The sequence below is a fragment of the Meriones unguiculatus genome, chromosome 1, assembly GCF_030254825.1.
Source record: "Meriones unguiculatus strain TT.TT164.6M chromosome 1, Bangor_MerUng_6.1, whole genome shotgun sequence".
Classification (NCBI taxonomy): domain Eukaryota; kingdom Metazoa; phylum Chordata; class Mammalia; order Rodentia; family Muridae; genus Meriones; species Meriones unguiculatus.
In genome coordinates, this window is record NC_083349.1 from 37603852 (window position 1) to 37622835 (window position 18984).

The 18984-nt window shown below is 40.9% G+C and overlaps 1 protein-coding gene across 1 annotated transcript in view; it reads right to left on the bottom strand.

Moving 5' to 3' along the window:
- The window catches only part of Tmc1 (transmembrane channel like 1), a 118804-nt gene that overhangs the window by 48472 nt on the left and 51348 nt on the right, over positions 1–18984 (bottom strand). Inside the window, exons 7-8 of the mRNA XM_060391752.1 lie at positions 14477–14583; positions 11593–11691 (exon numbers count right to left, since the gene is read on the bottom strand). Of these exons, the coding sequence (XP_060247735.1) occupies positions 11593–11691; positions 14477–14583 (206 nt within the window). The remainder of the gene's footprint in view (positions 1–11592; positions 11692–14476; positions 14584–18984) is intronic.

Below are 18984 nucleotides of genomic sequence, written 5' to 3' on the forward strand. Positions count from 1 at the left end.
TTCCTTTCTAGACACCTGCTCTCTGCTTATTCCTTTTAATAAATCACAGATATCATTCAACACAGTAACATGACAAGTGTAATTTTATGCTCAAATTTCATGAATTAAAACATCCATAAGTATCTGGAGACACTAACTACAAAAAAAGCTAATTTGTCTCTACCATCTAAAACTCATATCTAAAAAAATATTGAGACAGTTTCAATGTTGGAAAGATACACTATTGCATAGTTTCTTTCCACCAGCTGGGGAAGTAACTTAGAGACAGGGGTTTGCTCATACATGTACAAAATGTACAAGGTACTGGGTTTGTTCTTTAGACACACACACATGCACACATACACATGAATACAAAGACAGAAACACACACAAACACAGACATGGTGCTTTTCCTTTGTTCTGAAAATTGGAGGTTGAAAAGATCATATTAAGAAGTCTTCAGAGTAAGATGATCAGTCCTCACTTAGAAAGACAAATGGGATGGACACGTTGGAAGTAGGACAGGAGCCTACCACAGAGAGCCTCTGAAGGACTCTACCTACAGTGTATCAAAGCAGATTGTAAGACTCATAACCAAACCTTGGGCAGAGTGCAGAGAATCGTATGAAAGAAGGGGGAGTTAGTATGACCTGGAGAGGACAGGAGCTCCACAAGGAGCAAATATATCTGGGCACAGGGGTCTTTTGTGAGACTGATTCTCCAACCAAGAACCATGCATGAATGTAACCTAGAACCCCTGCTCAGATGTAGTCCATGGTAGCTCAGTATCCAAGTGGGTATCCTAGTAAGGGGAACAGGGATTTTCTCTGACATAAACTCAATGGCTGGCTCTTTGACCTCCCCACGAGGGAGGCCTTGCTAGGCCATAGAGGAGGACAATGCAGCCAGCCCTGAAGATACCAGATGGAAGGGGAGGAGGACCTCCCCTGTCAGTGGACTTGGAGAGGGGTAGGGAGAAGATGAGGGAGGGAGAGTGGGATTAGGAGGGAATGAGGGAGCTGGCTAAAGCTGGGATACAAAGTTAGTAAACTGTAACTAATATTAAAAAATAAAAATTTAATTAAAGAAAAGAAGTCGTCTTGCTGGAGGCTGGGTTTGTTGGCGCACATATGTAATCCCAGCACTCTGGAAGGAGGAGGTAGGCAGATCACTGTGAGTTCCAGACCAGCCTGGTCTACAAAACGAGTCTAGGACAGCCAAGGCTACACTGAGAAACACTGTCTTGAAAAAACAAAGTTAAAAAACAAAATAAAAATTTGGTCTGGAGAGATGGCTCAGAGGTTAAGAGCACTGGCTGCTCTTCAAAAGGTCTTGAGTTCAATTCCCAGCAACCACATGGTGGCTTATAACCATCTAAGATGAGATCTGATGCCCTCTTCTGGAATGCAGGTGTACATGCAGGCAAAACACTACATACATAATAAATGAATGAATGAATGAGTAAATAAATAAATCCTTTAAAAAAAAAAAAGAAGTCTTGTCTGCTGGGCAATGGTGGTGCTTGCCTTTAATCCTAGTCTGCTGGAGGCAGAGGCAGATAGATCTCTATGAGTTCAAGGCCAGCCTGGTCTACAGACTGAATTCCAGGATAGCCAAGGCTCTGTTATACAGAAAAATCCTATTTCAAAAAACAAAACATATATCAGTTAATTGACTTCTGAACTTGTAAATATAAGTAGCTTGGGGGGTTATAATCTAAATTATTGGTGTTTAAATACCAGCTAACCCTGCCAGGTGAACTCAGCTTTTCCCACAATCCTAGACAGTCATCTAAACACACTGATAGACTCCTCTTTGTATTGCTTCTATTCACCTTGCCCACCTTTAATCTGGTCAGTCCCTTGGCCTCTTGAAATCTAAGCCTGATGGTGTCCGTACTCACCAATAACCTGCTTAAACCATTTTTAATTACCCTAAGGAAAAAATATGTTCTAGATTTGACAGGAACACATGTAGTTTGACACTCTCTTATCTCTTCAGCATCTCGGGCTGCTGCTTTCCCTCATTCTGATCCCCACTTTCACTCAGGCCCATAAGAGGTGGCCTGTCCCCACTATAGGATATTTGCTCTTGATGGTCTACGTACTAGAATGACGTGCTTTTCCCAAATCAGGACATCATGTTGACTCCTCAAAGTGCAACTCAAGGATTATTTTCTCAGAAATAGATTTCTCTTTCCACTCATATCTTCCCCGTAGCCATGTCAGTTCCCCTAATTATCTAGGCTTCTTTCAGAACAATTGAGATAGTTGCTGTTACAGTTTTGGGATTATTTGACTACTCTGCTAAATTTCTATATTCCGTAGGACAGTGGTTTGGGTTGGACTTTGCTCAACTTTGCTTAATGCTTGTCACCTGGCAAATGTGTATCAAATGTTTGCTGAATGAATGGAAAGGATACTCATTTCTGTAATAACACCCACCCCGCAAAAAGAGTGCTGTTTTCATGGCATAAGTACAGCAAGCACCAGCCTCCAAAGCCATCACAAATATTTCCAGCAAGAAGCCTCATCTTTGTCTACTTAGGTGTGTGGCTTGACTGAAGTGATGAAATCTATAATTTGTTGCTAAAGCAAAAGAATCTATGATAGGATAGGACATCTCTCGACTCTACAAGTACAGGTGTTGTAGATTTTTTTTAAAAGTGTTGGCCTATATAAATGTTTATTATTAGCCCTGTAATTATTGCAGTGATATTATTTGACCGACTATCACAAATAATAAGACATAGACACCTGTTAGATTTTATAATTGTCTTATTTATCTTGGGCCAGGCAGATATATCTACCTATGCTGCCTGAATAACCTCACCATCCATCTCCCAACCCCCATTCAGTGTCATCCACCTTAACCATCTTTATCTGGGCAACCTTTATTCATAATCTTATAAATACTTGCTTATATTTGGTGTTTTTTCCCACCCACGCCATCCTTGGAGTCCTTTTTCACTGCCCGCATCGTTTCTTCTCCATGCTAACCCATCATGGAGTCCTCCTTCTACCTCTCTTCCCGTTTGTCTCTCTCCCATGATTCTCCTGTCCCCCAAAGCCCAGGAACCTTAGCCATGCCTACCCCACTCTGCTCTGCCGAGGTACAGTCCGTTTAATCAACCAATCAGGTATGCCTTAGGCAGGTTTACACAACAAGGATAAGTATATCCAGGGAGTAACCGGATCTTGAGAACATGTTAGCCAAGGGTGAACAGCCCTTAGATACTGCTACTCCTTGGCCATGTGTCCAGACAATAGTCTTTCCTGCTCTGTGAAGGCTGCAAAAATGTCACTCACAGATGAGTGGATGCTCACCCCTTCTAGTCATAGGATATCTCACCCAGATCTCTGTGCAGAAAGGGAAACTGTACAAGTTTGTTTTTCTTCCCAAGAAGCTCAGTCAGCTGTTTGGGTGACATGTCTTGGGTCATGTCACCAAGGGAGGATTATGTAGGAGGTGGGTGTCTGTTGACCTAGCTCTGGTCTAAACTCAGACAATGGCTGTGGCAAAGAATTCATACTGTCTGTATTTTAAACTTGCTGAAGTCTAATGATGGAGATACTAAGCTAAGATCCAAACTGAAGGAGGTAACTCACTTCCAAGCCAGCAGGTAGATACCTTGGGAGTAGGTATGCTGCTTAGGTCTCCTTCTGGAGACATCCTCCATCTTTTGTACTTTAGGTCCACCAGAGCACATCATGATGCTTCATACTGAGGCCACATATAATGCATAATGCCATTTATTAACTGAACATATGAGCCATATATGATAGAACCATGTTATGTTGGATGTGGTGGTTTGAATGGGAATGGCTCCAATGGATTCATATGTTTGCATGCTTGGCCATAGGGAGTGGCACTAATAGGAAGAATGATCTTGTTGGAGTAGGTGTAGCCTTGATGGAGAAAGTATGTCACCGTGGAGAGGCAGGTTGGAGGTCATATACCGTCAAGCTATGTCAAATGTGGTACACAGTATCCTACTGCCTTCCAATCAAGACATAGAACTCTCAGCTCCTTATCCAGCACCATATCTGCCTGCATTCTGCCATGTTTCCTACCACGATCATAAGGGACTAAACCTCTGACACTGTAAGCCAGCCCTAATGAAACGTTTTTCTTTGTAAGAGTCTGCCTTGGTCGTAGTACCTATTCACAGCAATGGAAACCCTAACTGAGAGAGTGGACAAATAGTGATTTCCCCTCTAGCTTCAGACTCCCCTAAATAGTCTTTCCTTTTCAGTTTCCTTTGTGGGTATCAGACCTGACACGATTTATGGATGCTCCACTTGTCTTGCTCCTGCTTCTTTCTCCTTTCTTCACTGTTGAGCCTTCTCATGTAATAAAGTTTTGTTTCCTATTTTTCAAGAAACTAAAGTCATTCACTTTTTAAAAATGACTTCCCTGAAAATAAAGATGCATTTGGATTACTGAAACACTTTTAAAATAGAAGCTATATTATTCTGTTTAGAAGACACAAAAATCTCTCTGAGTGTGTTCAATGCAATAAAAGAAGACACTGACATGAGCTGCATTCCAGAGTAAACAGTGTTACTCTGGAGGATTGTTTAAAAGAGCTGTTAACAAGAAAACCCCTGTTTAGGACTGCAGACCAAGGTCCTTCGAGGACATACTGAAAGGAGGGGATATGAAAGAACCAGGCTTGAGATGAGATGTTAAAGTAGAACAAGCAGCTTGACATGGAAGTCAACCAGAGTTTAGTTAGAATTTCCATGAATTGTTAATTATCTATGTTGACTTTGGCAACTGTAAAAACATTAATAACTCCATCTTGAAGGCTTGTTATGAAGATGAAATGTAGTCTTAAATGTAAGATTTAATGCTTATGATTGTGTTATCTCTTCTCTCCTGACCCTTCAAAGGTTTCTTCTAACTCCCACGCCTCTCTGACCAGTAGAAAACAGAAGGCAAAGTCAACTCACTGATTACCCATCCACACTGCACAAGGTGCCCTCGGGCTGGAAAGCTGACTGCAGTCATTTTATTCTAAGCATGTTTCTTCAATGCTGTGATGTCAGTGTCTGCTGTCAGCTTAAGCACCTTCCAAATTCCACCTGTTCCTCATCATTCTCCTTCCTGGGATACTGAAATTATGTTTTTTCCTTCTTTCCCTACATCATCCTTGTGCCTTGAAGTATCCTGACATAGGGACATCTTCTTTCTTACCAGTTGCTACTATCTGCATCTTAACTACCCTCTCCAAAGCCCGTGTGTTAAAGGTCCACAGGCCAATCCTAGTGGGAGACAGTCTCTAAGGGGAGCTTCTTGTCATGAACAGTCAGAAAGAAAACTCAAGGATATTGTCTTTTCTACCCCTTTTTGGTTTGAGGCATGAGGTGAGCAATTTTCTCCAAAACCCACTCCTTACCATGGTCAACTGGCACCTGTACCAGATGTACAGGGCTGCAGGGCTGCCTGACCTTGAAACAGACTCTCCAGAACAATCAAAAAAATAAACCCTTTCTCTCTATAAATTAATTATCTCCAATAAAATTAATATTCCCTTGTCATGATAAAATGATTAGCACATACTTAAACTCCTTTTTTCTAATTCTACTAATTCCAACTGTAACATTTCTACCTGTTTGGTTTATAGCACATATTAGATGGTTTCTCTATTTCTCACAATTTTAATAAAATAGATTTCCCTCCTGAACAGTAAGACTTAAACATTTGGCACTCAGTAAAAGGATCAAAACTATTTTGTTCTGTGAATGATAATTTGTGACTCTGAGGAATCATAAAACTGGAAACTCTCACACGTGTCACATGATACTGCTCTACTACCAACTAGAGACTTTGATGAGTTGAGGAAACCACTTTCAAGTGACAGAGGCAAGCTGGAATAGAAGCACCAAGATTCCCAAGGGATATTCAACAGGCTAGAAGCTATTTAGAATTTCCCTATTTCTTGCCCACTTCTTCTAACCTTCTCTACTTAGTAGATTCTTCTACCACAAGAGGTCATACTTGCATCTACTTGCAATGTTCTATAAATATAGTGTTAAGGACTTTCTTTTCTTCCTTTGCCTTCAAAGAATGGCCTAGCTAAACTGACATGGAAGAAACAATCTAACCTGCGGCCTGACTATCCATCCACCAGTCATCTCTGCTCTGGACCAGAACACACCTTTTCTTCCTGGTGCTTCTTTGGAGGCAGGAATGCAGAGCTTTCTGTTTTCCTCTGAGGAGGTATGATGGAATTCTGGACTCACCTTATGATAAACAGAAAATACCTTTGTGAAGTCAAAACTCAGGCAAGAAAAGGAAGAAATAGGCCTTTCCATTTGAGGAGCTGATTTGGAAACTACAAGTTTACTACCAAAGTAGGAAATGAGACTGAACTGCTTCCATTCCTTCCCTCTGCCATGGACACAGAATTGAACAATGTGAATCAATTTTCTAGAAATAGTCATGAGAATTCTACTGAAAATTAGGACAGAAACACTGCTGCTGGCCTGTAGGACATGGGTAGAGAGTTGGATTAGGGCTTGCTCAGCAAAAGACCCTGAGATCACTTTTCCTCGTTTTTAGAATGTTGGGCATGGGGAGGATGATATCTATAGTAATTCCATGTAAAATGATGTTATGTTCTAAATTTCTAATAAAAATTCAGCAGCCTCTGGCAGTACACATAGAGACTAGCTTCTAGGGTTCAGAGTTGTGTTAAGAATCCCACACCTACAGGGGTCTTTTCTGAGACTGATACTCCAACCAAGGACCATTCATGGAGATAACCTAGAACCTTGCACAGATGTAGCCCATGGCAGAGTTCAGTGTCCAAGTGGATTCCATAGTAGTGGGAACAGGGACTGTCTCTGACATGAACTGATTGTCCTGCTCTTTGATCATCTCCCCATGAAGGGGGAGCAGCCTTATCAGGCCACAGAGGAAGACAATGCAGCCACTCCTGATGAGACCTGCTAGACTAGGATCAAAAGGAAGGGGAGGAGGACCTCCCCCATCAGTGGACTGGGGGAAGGACATGGGTGGAGAAGGGGGAAGGACATGGGTGGAGAAGAGGGCGGGAGGGATTGGGAAGGGAGGAGAGAGGGAGCTACAGGTAGAAAACAAAGTGAATAAACTGTAATTAATAAATATATAAATAAAAAAAGAAAAAAAAAAGAATCCCAGTCCTGACATTTATTACCTGAAGAACTGAGGGGAAATTGTACAGCCTAGGAGTCCTTGGTTTCCCTATCTGTAAAGCAGGAATGGTAAAGTTCACCTTCCCCAGAATAAGGATTGGTTATAAATAAATGACCTTCAAGTTTCTAAGTTATTACTTAGACTTTAGATCTAGCATGTTCTCTATTCATCTGTAGTCATCACTGTCTTCATAGTTATCCATACAACTGTCTCCATGGCACTCGTTCCCATTTATGTGAGGATGGAGTGAATTCTTTCTCCTGACACAAATGGAAAACAGAATACTGCTGATATCAGTCAAATTCTTTCCCTGCCAAAGTTAAAATAAAATCTTCAAAGGAAATAGAGCAGACAAAGCTTCGCAAACTTCAAGACCCATAAAACTAAAACATCTCATAGAGTAACAATATTAATCCTATTCAGTGAGCAGTTTGCTAATTTTATTTCCCAAGGATCCTTCAGTGAATCCTATTAGAGTCTGGCTGGATTTATTTATTTGGTTACTATAATATAGAAGACCTCATTACCTTGCCGTAACCACAAATCTAGCCTTGTCTGATGCAATAAGCTTTGCGCCGCTGTTGTTTCCTAAGTACTACTTGTGTTCTAAGCCAAACAGCAAGACAAATACCGCATGTTCTCATTTATGTTCAGTCTAATCAACCAAACACAAAGAGACAAGAAGTGGAATGAAGCTTCCAGAGCACAGGGGAGTGATTATAATTAAAGGACACAAAGCCTTACTTGGGCAGGAGGAATATATACGAGATTTTTATATCTATATTTACATCTATTGCAAAACATGGCAAATAACCTAGTACTGCACTCTTAAATATTAAGATAGTAAATTTCAAAAGTTCTCATCACCAAAATCATTAAGTACTCAAGTTCCATGATAGCTTAACTAGCTTGATCTAATCATTTTATTCTATATTATAACACTGCAACATCACTTTGTACCACATAATATATGCAATACGCTGTCAGTATGTAATAAGAAAATGTGAATTGAAGTTACAAAGAAGGGCTACTACAATTTCAATAGAGAATACTAAAGTCAAAAAGTACAAGAATGTCAACTCTTAAAGATGTGGAGGAGTATTATCCTCATGTCCTACTGTGGAAATATTTAATATGAAATCACTCTGGACACCAATAACTTGTTGAAAAGTTAGGCACAGGTTTACCCAGTAACTCTACTCTGACTTATCTATGTAACAGAAACAAACACGTGTCCACAAATATCATTCAAGCAAATACTCACAGTAGCATCATAAAAAATAATCAAAACATTGGGGAAATGCATCACTCATCAGTGAATGGATAAACAAAGGAAATTAAAGCCAGACAATACAGTTTTCTTTCTTCTCAGTGAATTATGATTCATGTGTAGCATAAGTAAATTTAAAACATAATAAATGAAAGATACCAGACTATAAATTCAAAGTATCATAAGATTGCATTTATTTAAAAACAAACAAACAAAAAAAACAAAAACAAACACACAAAAAAACAAAACAAAACAAAAAAACAAGAGGCAAACAGAAAAAGAAATAGATGCAATAGTAGTGTCAGACTGTGAGGTGAGGGCTTACTGCAGACAGGCATAAAAGAGGTCCAAAGCAGGTGATGGGAGGATTTTAAAGCTGGCTTGTTATTACTGCTGTATACATTTAATTTAAATTATCAAATCAGAATCTTATTTTGGGTGAATTTAATGGTCTATAAATTATGCCACAATAAAACTGTAAAGTATAAAGTCTCAAGGTTAGAAGGGCCTTTCAAAGGACTTAAAACAAGGCTCTACAACTAAGCCTTTCTCCAGCAGAATTAATCATATGTGGTGGTTTGAAAGAAAATACCACCATAGCCTCTTATGTTCAACTACTTGGTCCCAGCTGGTTGAACTGTTCAGGAATTATGACCTTGAAAGGGAGGTGTGTCACTGGAGGCGGGCTTCCACAAGTAGGAAGCAGAGAGAGTATACTGCTTCCTACTCGTGGGTCAGGATGTGCAGTCTCAGCTGCTGCTCCAGCTGCCTATTTTCATGCCTTCACTAAACCATCATAGCCTGTAACCCTCTGGAGCTGCAAGCCCAATTAGATCCTTTCTTATGTAAGTGACCTTAGTCACAGTGTTTTAGCACAGCAATAGAATGGTAACTGAGACACTACACCTGAACAGAACTCCCCAGGACCCTCATGCTGCTGTTATTTTTGTTTCCATGGTGCTAATATGCTGCACAGCACAGCACGTACTAGTTGCCTATCTATCTTCCTCCTATTAACATGAGGGCAATGGGTCAAGGTCCATGTCGCATTTAGTTTTGTAAGGCCAATGCATGTTTATATTCAGTGAATAAAGGCTTATTTAAATGAAATGTCCAACTAGGGTGGCTGAAGATTCAAAATGGCACACTTACTAATGATCCTATGTTTCATGCTTCCTTAGTAGCTCGCTGTGTCCTCTTAGAGACTAGAACTCTGTCTTAAAATGTGTGTGTTCCCACTATGTAAGAAGTGGGAAATAGCAAGAGCTGGAGAGAACAGGAACTCCACAAGGAGAGCAACAGAACAAGAAAATTTGAACACAGGGAACTTCCCAGAGACTCATACTCCAACCAAGGACTATTCATGGAGATAACCTAGAACCCCTGCACAGATGTAGCCCATGGCAGTTCAGTGTCCAAGTGGGTTACATAGTAATGGGAAGAGGGACTGCCTCTGACATAATCTGATTGGCCTGCCCTTTGATCACCTCCCGATGAGGAGGGAGCAGCCTTACCAGGCCACAGAAGATGACAATGCAGCTACTTCTGATGAGAACTGATAGTCTAAGATCAGAAAGAAGGAGAGGAAGACCTCCCCTATCAGTGGACTTGGGGAGGGGCATGCATGCAGAAAGGAGAGGAAGGGTGGGATCGGGAGGGGAGGAGAGAGGGTCTTATGGGGGGATACAAAATGAATAAAGTGTAATTAATAATAAAAAATAATAATAATAAAATGTGTATGTTCTGGTACTGACCATTCAAATTTATTTCTGTGGTTTTCATCACATGGCTTTAAAACAAAATCTTCCTGTCAGTCAGGATTTCTGTTCAATGAGATTCATAAGACTAAATGTCCTCTGATTTGTATATTTGAGAAAAATAATTTAGAAACAGTCAAACTATGGTGACAGAAAGCAGGGTTCATGAGAGCTACTTACCAGTTTGATGAGGGCTATATTAAGAGCTGAAGAGACTAGGAAATAGCCATTTTCCCATCTCAACAAACTCAAAATTTAGAAACCAAATATCTATGAATACAGGTATGGATTATAAAGAGAAAATCTAGGTTTTTAAATGCTTATCATTTCCAATATGCAAAATTTGGTTCTTCAAACAAAAAAAATTGATTGAATAATCCTTTTTCTAAATTCTTCCTTGAATCTTTACCTACTTGCATGCTTCCAAACATCTCTGATATAGTTAGTGTTTTTTAAAGAATTCATAGAATTGCATCATCACAGATTTAAATCATACCCAAAAATGATATTTCAATGGGCAGGAATATCTGTCCCATAGTAATTAAATGTTCTAAGTTGCTTTTTGTTGCTATGATAAAACACTAATCAAAATCAGCTTGGGGAGAAAAAGATTTATTTCAACTGACATGTTTTAGTTCATCAACATGGGATGCCAGGGTAGAACTCAAGGCAAGAACCTAGAGACAAGAACTAAAACATGCGGAAATTAATGGAGGAACGCTGCCTACCCAGGAATGACACCGCCCACAGTGGGCTAAGCCCTCCCATGTCAATCATAAATCAAAAAAATGCCCCATAGACTTCATTATAGACTAATCTGATAGAACCAGTTCTTGAGTTCAGGCTCCCTCTTCCCAGGTCTACTAAATTCACCCCTGAAGCAAACTATGGTGTTAAGTAAAACTAATTTCAGTGCTAAACAGATTACTATTTACTTTAGTAAGTTAGTACTTTTTTATAATTACTTAGAATTTGATATTTCTCAGTATATAAATGTTTAACTTTGTTTAGTAGTGACTATTAAGTACTTTTGTGTACGAATCTTGTATAAAATTGTGAAGGGGTTAACAAGAAGTCGAAAAATGAGTTTCCCAAGAATCCCGTAAGATTTTTCAAAAAGCACATTTGCAAAAATATTTTCTTTTCTCTTTGGAAAAGAAAATCTGATTTAAATCGTTGGGATGTGAGCTCATCTTTAGTACGTAGTCAATATTCCTATTTACTCCTTATTTATTATTTATTCCTTATTTATACACACTTTGACACATACAGTCTTTTATAAGCGAGAGGCAGGGACATCATTCTTAAGACATTCTACCAGCCCTGTAAGGGGGCATAGTGCTTTAGAATAATAGCAACAGGGAAAAGCTGTTCCCCTACAGACGGTTATGTGGGGAAACTTACGTTGAAGTCGTACAACACGCCAAAGTTGGCTGCAGATGCCTCTTCCGCTCTTGGGACTGTTTTCCTAGGTAAGCTGCCATATGGTAAACCCCAGAGGTACTAGAGACAAAGCAAAAAGAGCAGTTAACAAAATCTGAGCCCCACATGTGATCACAAATGGTTTCGTTTAAAAACACTTGGGACAGTTTTTCATTCGGACTCTGTGGGTCTCCATGTGGGGGTCTCGTTTTCTGGGAATCCACTAAGTCCGGAATTAAGAACAAAGAATGTAAGGACCCTGAGTACACCGGGTGAAGGGCAAGCAGGCCAACTACAGTCCCCCCCGCGAGGTTTGCTGAGAAGCCCTTCGCTCACTCCCACCATGACAGTCACCATACTTAAAAGAGGAGAGGTATCTTCGGGAACAACATAGTGTTTATCAAAATGGCACTGCACAGTTTCATATGAGAGCTCCCCATAGGAGAGGAAATGGAAGGAGCATTCATGGGAAAGGACTGAAGCCTCAGGAGAACCAGCCATGTAATCCATCCGAATGCGTTCTACAGGAAGCAACCGCTCACATCCTGATGAGCGCAGCGTCTGCGCCATCTTCAGTTCAGGGTTTCTGCCCTGAATCCCCGCTACAGGCTAAGGAGAGAAGCAGTGTAGTGGGGAACAGCACCCGGGAGCACTGGACTAGGAATTAGGCAAGAATAGGCTCATAGGGAGGACGCATAGAGCATCCTCCAGCACCCACCGCTTGCCAAGCAAAAGCTCCTTCGTGGGTGAAATGAACTTTGTCTCCCCCTGAGGGAGGTGGTGAGCACAGTCTAAAGCCCGAGTGCAGAAGGGAACCAGCCAGAAGCTAGGAATTACTCCTTCCTGATTCCTACTGTACAAGTGGGCATGATCTGACACCTCAGCCCTTTGGCTGCTTTGGCTGAACAGAATGAATTGCCTTCTCCACACGCAGCTTCACTCCAAAGTTGGAGGGCTCAGAGAAAGAAGGTAATTGAGGTATTGGGTTTGCGGGGAGACCGCTTAAGTCTGGGACAAAAGGGCTCATGCCTCAGAACAATGCAAGGTGGGGCTGCTGGGAAAAGGCAACTCTAAAACGTTACCACGTGGTTGGGAGATGACACGCTCTGGCCTCTGGTGTTTCTGCTAACTCACAGAGGGCTCATCCTCTTTTGTTCCTATTCAGAAGTTAGAAAGCATTGCTCAGGAAACAGAATGTCCTTTAGTATCTAACACACACGAGTGAACAGGTATCCATAGGCTGGACACTCCCAGCTCACTCTGCCTGGGCAGAGTGCTTTACATAGTCTTGTGGAATTCAAAGGAATTAACAACAGCCTTTCATTTCCTTTGCGCGGCTGCTAGCACAGCACGTGAGTAAAAGATTCCAGCCTCTACCTGCCTCTGAGGCTAAGGAGAGTAACAGTAGGCAGTGGAGGGCAGAGTTTCAGGTTTCCTTAGATAGAGAAGCAAAAGAAAAAAAAAAAAAAGTCTGGCTTCATTTGAAATGGGTGAGATACGCACATTTGGCTGCACTGCCTGAAACTTAACTTGAGAGAATCTATTCCCACTGTCATCTGAGCCAAACAGAATTGTCATTGGATTTATAGAACTAGCTGACTAAAATGAAAAATCTGGGTAAGAAAAGAAACCGAGGTCCTAAACCCGGACCAAGTTACCAAAAATAACTTAGCACTAACTTAGCAATCGTCACTAAGTTACCTAACGCCTTATACGGGTGTGTTTGGGATATTTCAAATGGGGATATGTCAAACCTCCTCTACAATGTGCCTCATGAACTTGTGAGGCTCAGTCTGTGGAAATGAAGATACTTCGCTCTTTGCACTTTGGGAAGCCTTAGTCTCTTTATGGCTGGAAGGCAGTCTTATTCTACTGACAAGGCAGCTTGTTACAAATGCAGGGGAACTCACTGATTTTAAACTGGGTGCCTAGAATGTCATTCAAACACCCAGTTTAGGCCATTGGTGATCTTGTATTAAACAAACTGGTTTTAAAATACTGGTCCCAGAACAGGTCCTTTGTAGGTTAAACAAACTCTCACCCAGCTTTTGTAGAATAAGCACCCAAAGAAGTCTGAAGCCTGCAAGCACACTGGTGGTTTGGCCTCCATTCACTGTCCCCTATACCAGCTCAGGGTTTTGTCTCTTCTTCACTCTGAGCCTCTACTTTTCTGACTTTGATCCTAATACACTCCATGGCCGCTGACCCCATAAACTATGTATGATATGACTATGTTGATACGAAAGTTTATTGTAGGAAAATGATGCTAGTATGTGTCCCTCCAATTAAGAAAAAGAAAAGAGAGAGAGAGGGAGAAGATGAGGGAGGGAGGGTGGGATTGGGAGGGGGAAAAGGGAGGGGCCTACAGCTGGGATACAAGGTAAATAATCTGTGATTAACATTAAAAACTAATTAAAAAAAGAAAGTAGTATTGCTAGCAAGAAAAAAAAGATAGAAAAAAAGCTAGAACTTTCAGTTGTGTAAGGAACAATCTTAAAAGAAAATTTAGCAAAATAAATACTGAATGGGTATCTAAGTCTCCCACTGACCAATAGTGCTAAGCATTGGAATGCAAACCAATATGATTCTGATTAAAGCCAGGGCTCTTCCCACATAAAGCTCACACTTACACAAGCACAGCATGCTGTATGTAATTCCATGAGGGTCATATGTCCTTGGAACAAGGATCAGGACCTTTGGTTCTGAGTAATATTTTGAAGGTTAAGCTGATTGTGAATCCTACCTCTTAAGATATGATCATAGTTAGTCACTCTAAGACAGAAAGACTGGTGAATGGGGATGGGGAGGTGGCAATCACTTAAGACTTTGTTTCAGTATCCCTCACAAGCTAGAGGCCAGAGCTTACCTCTGGTAACATGATGAGGCTAAATGTCAGGATAAAGAGAACCATGTTAACGCCATACATCCACCTCAGGAACAAGAAGTATGATGCCACTGATGAACCAAACTGACCTATTTAAAAAAAAAAAAATTAAAGGTTGAAGGAAAGTCAAAACAACAACAACGAAAAACTTATCCTTATCCCAGTGGCCCTCAAAAGCAAACATGCACAGAACTGGACAGATGGTTCAGCAATAAAGAATACCTAATGCTCAACCAGAGGATGAGGAGCTCAGCTCCCAGCACCAGCAACAGGCAACTCACAATTGCCTGTAATGCCGGCTCCATGGAATCAGATACCCTCTTCTGGCCAACCTGCACACATATGCCCACCCACCCCAACGCACGCACACATAAAATTTAAAAAACTGGAAGTACATCTGCAAACTGACACATCGGACTATTTCACACGGGTGATCGCTCTTCTTCTCTCTCTCAGGAGAGGACATTTCAGTGGCATGACAGCACCTCCTGGGATGCAGAAGGAAGGAGCTTTGTGGAATGTCACTGTAAAATGGAACCCATGCCTGCAGAGTCTGTCTGAGAGAGCGTTCCCCTTAGTGTAGAAGCTATAAGCACCACACATAGCATGCGCGTTAGTCCTTAGGTTGAGCAGATAAATGGAAAGCAGTAAATAGCTCTACAGCCAGCCTGCTGTTGGGGACAACCATCGTGACTGCAGTGTCCTTTTTCTTGGACAAATGATAAACATACCAAACACACCCTTTTCAGAAAAAAAAACAAAAAAAACAACTTTAACTTCATGGATGGTTCTAAAACCATATGTTGCTGTTCCTTGTCACTATTGGCGTTTTACAGGGATAGTGCAGATGCTGAGAGCCGTACCGCAGATCTCCAGTATTGCCTGGCAGGATTTTTTTTCAATACAGAACATGATATGACAGACGGTGTGGCTGCTTTGAGGAGTGATGTTTCAGTGAGGTAAAGGAACAGCAAATGCACTACCTGTATTCAAATACACATGAAGGCTATATGAGGAGTGTGTGAGTGAGAATGATAACCAAACAGGTCCTACGGGGAGAGAATGGAGAGGGAATGATTGTTTTAGATCAGCTTTGGAGGAAGATGTTAGAGAAGATGTGGCTGGAGCAGGCACTGGAGGCAGCAGCATGCCAAGCTAAGGGAAGAGCCTCTGGAGCAGAGTTAAGAACATGGACAAAGATCTTGAGACAGGAAAGAGCTTTGGACAGCCAAACAAAATGAAAGCCTGTGTGACTGGAGTCTAATGGAAGAGAGAAATGGTGGAAGATGCAGTTGAAGGGAGTCCAAAGCACGTTAGGTAAGGGTATCCTGAAGCAATAGCTTGCACTATGTACAAAGTGATCAAAGGTACCAGCCAGGCATAAGGTAGTGGGGCTGCAGTTCAGACATGTGCATGCCTTTTCAAAATCCTATTTGATCTTTAGGGGACACAACAGACAGCAACAGGCAAGAGACTGTCAGCTCACACCTGCTCCGGCAAAAAGCAGAAATATCCCAGATTCTCACTGAGACGAAAATAAATGCATAAACAGAAAACATTTTAAAGCTGAAATTAGTGAGGAAAAAAAAAAGAGAGAGAGTAAGAGTTCCAGGCTGGAGACTTGGCTCAGTGGTTAAGAACACTCACTGGCTACTCTTCAAAACAAGTCAAGTTTGATTCCCAAGACCCACATGGTTGCTCACAAACCATCTGTAATTCTAGTTCCAGAGAATCTAATTCTACCTTTTTCTGACCTCCTTGGGTATCAGGCAGTCATGTAGTACACAAACATGCACAGAGACAAACCATTCATACACACAAAATTAAAAAAAAAATAGCATAGGAACTCTAAAACTCAGAATGAGATGTAGTAGGATATAGAAAAGCCCAGGTTTCTTTGGTGATCGCTTCAGGCTCAGCATCTAGATTTTCATTCCCCTAGTCTTAAGGATTACCACTTTTGATCATCCAAAGCACATCAGTGTAGAGCCTCAGAAACCCAGCACGGTCCATCTGAGCCATAGTTCTTTTGGTCCCAAAGGGACCAAAGTTCTTCTTTAGCCCTCTGCCTTTGAAACTTTCCTTTTAGGGAAGCCTTCCTACAGGTAAGAGTAGGCTCCAACAAAGCAAATCCCAGCCTCTGCTTGCTAAGGTGAGGCTGACCTCACACCTCGCCCATACTGCCTCTCATTCTGAAGTTTGGTGTGTTCTCTGGTTACCAGTTCATTTATTCCCACAATACAGGAGCAGGTTTTTGTTGTTTTTGCTTAGAGGTCAACTTGTAAATGAATGTTGAGGAAGGAATCAACAATTTTGATGTCAAGTATTTGTGCTCACAACCCTAAAGCAGACCTGACCTACCCTGGACATCTGATCATCTACTTGGCTCCCAGTGATTTCATACCATGGCACAGCTCTTTTCTCTGTTCTCTGGTAACAACTACCTGCGGCCACTCAGTTAGGCTCAATAATCATGTTTTATTGAAGCAATCTTCGCTTACTGGAGAAGTACAAGCAACTGCCTCTAAGATGGCTCGGAGGAGGGTTTCTGTGCAAACACATGGCAGAGCCCCTGGTGTAGACACTGAGCATTTCCCCCCTTCCATCTTTCCTTCCTCCCTCACTCTTTTTCTCTTTTTCTTTCCTCCCTCCTTCCTCCCTTCTCTTTTCATCGCTTTCTTTTTCTTCTTCCCATCTGTCCTTCCTCCCTCCCTCCCAGCTGCTTGTTCTTATTCAGCTTTCCTCATCTTGTTATCACCAAGGCCCTCACTCTCAGTGCTCATATACAACCACAGGCAAATAAGCGACTTGGGAATAGATTTTAAAACACTTAAAAGCAAAAGCAAAATGCATATTTGAGAAAGCATCCTCTCCCCCCAACACACACACACACACACACACACACACATCTACATAATGAATAAAACATGTTTTTAAGACTAAAGCATCTAAACTGAAACTTGGGCTCTTTGAAAGCAGTTCCACAACTCTTTTATTTGAAAGTGAACTCTACAAAATCCTAATTATAAAGAAAGTGAACTTCAGTAATACTGACTCCATCAGATCTAGGATGAGTTCAGAAAAGACTCGGACACGGTCGGAGGGACTGGGGTATCCAGAAACATGGTCCATCCATAGTAGACCCACAATGGGTGAAGTGAAATAGCAAGGCAGAGGTACTGTAGCTGACACAGTGGGGCAATTGGTAGCATCCACGTGCCAGGGTACATTTTTCTTTCTCAATGCAAAAAGGGGAAAACAATCTCTCTATAGAGCCATTTGTTCTAGCTCCTATATAATAGTGGAGATTGCTGACATTTCCTACAAAAATAAAATAAAATATTTATACCATGTAGCCGAAAGGGTGTAAATGAAAGATTGTCATCTCCATCAGGATGATGATGATGGTGATGATGATGACTAGAGCTTGCATCCCTCAACATTCACAAAGTCAGGTACACTAAGAACGTCACCAACATCCACTTTAGCTGCTGCTAGATGCTTAAGGTGTTAAGTTCTATTAGTCACACACACACAAATTGAAACTTAGAAATTGAGTGATACACAGTTGATTAATTACAACTGAAATGCAATGAATCCGTGTACTAGCCCATGTACTCAACAAGTTCCTGGAGATGGACACAGCAGCGGTAAGAAATAAGCCAGTCTTCTAAGCCAGGCAGTCCTCATCTACAATTTTTGTTTCCAAATCTATGTCTCTCTTAATCATGATGTGATGGTTCCTTGAGTAGAACTGTAGTAAAATCATTTTTTAAATATAATATGTGAAATAACTGTGAAATGCACCCACATATCTGAAAGAATATCTATAAGTAATTTCTAAGGCTATTCAAATTCACAATTTGGCCTGCAGCCAGAAATAGCTAATTCTATTTTTTTAACACAATTGATAAACGCTGCCTTTATAGTACATTATAAATGTGTTAAAACTCTTTCATGTGTATTAAAGTGAGAATTAAGTACATGCATATTCTTGTCATGAATTTTCCTGTGTTTCCTCTAAATTAAAGATTAAGGCTTCACCTCTCCCTCTGGTTATTTATTATTAAGGAATGTAATTTGTAGACTGTCATCATACATAATTTTCTCTTGAACAGATGGCTAATAAGACACACACACACACATAATTCTGAATCAGAAAGGGTAAGTAAATGACCTGCTTTATGATCACAATGTAAATACCACCATGCAACTAGCATATGAAGCTATATTTTCTCAAATGAGTCTGGCGGTAGAAAATCAAATGACATGCTTGCTTTATATTTCCTGCGGTTCGTGACCAGCAGGGTAATATGAGATTTAGACTTTGTGCTGTGGGTTGCCTATTTGAAGCTATTTCTAGTCTGAAAAACAAAGCTACCACAACAAATTTTTGTTGTGATCAATCCAGGACACAACTAAAATGTGGCTATGAATTATGTCAAAAATAAAGGGTTTATGACTACATGGTGACCAAAACTTCACTCAAA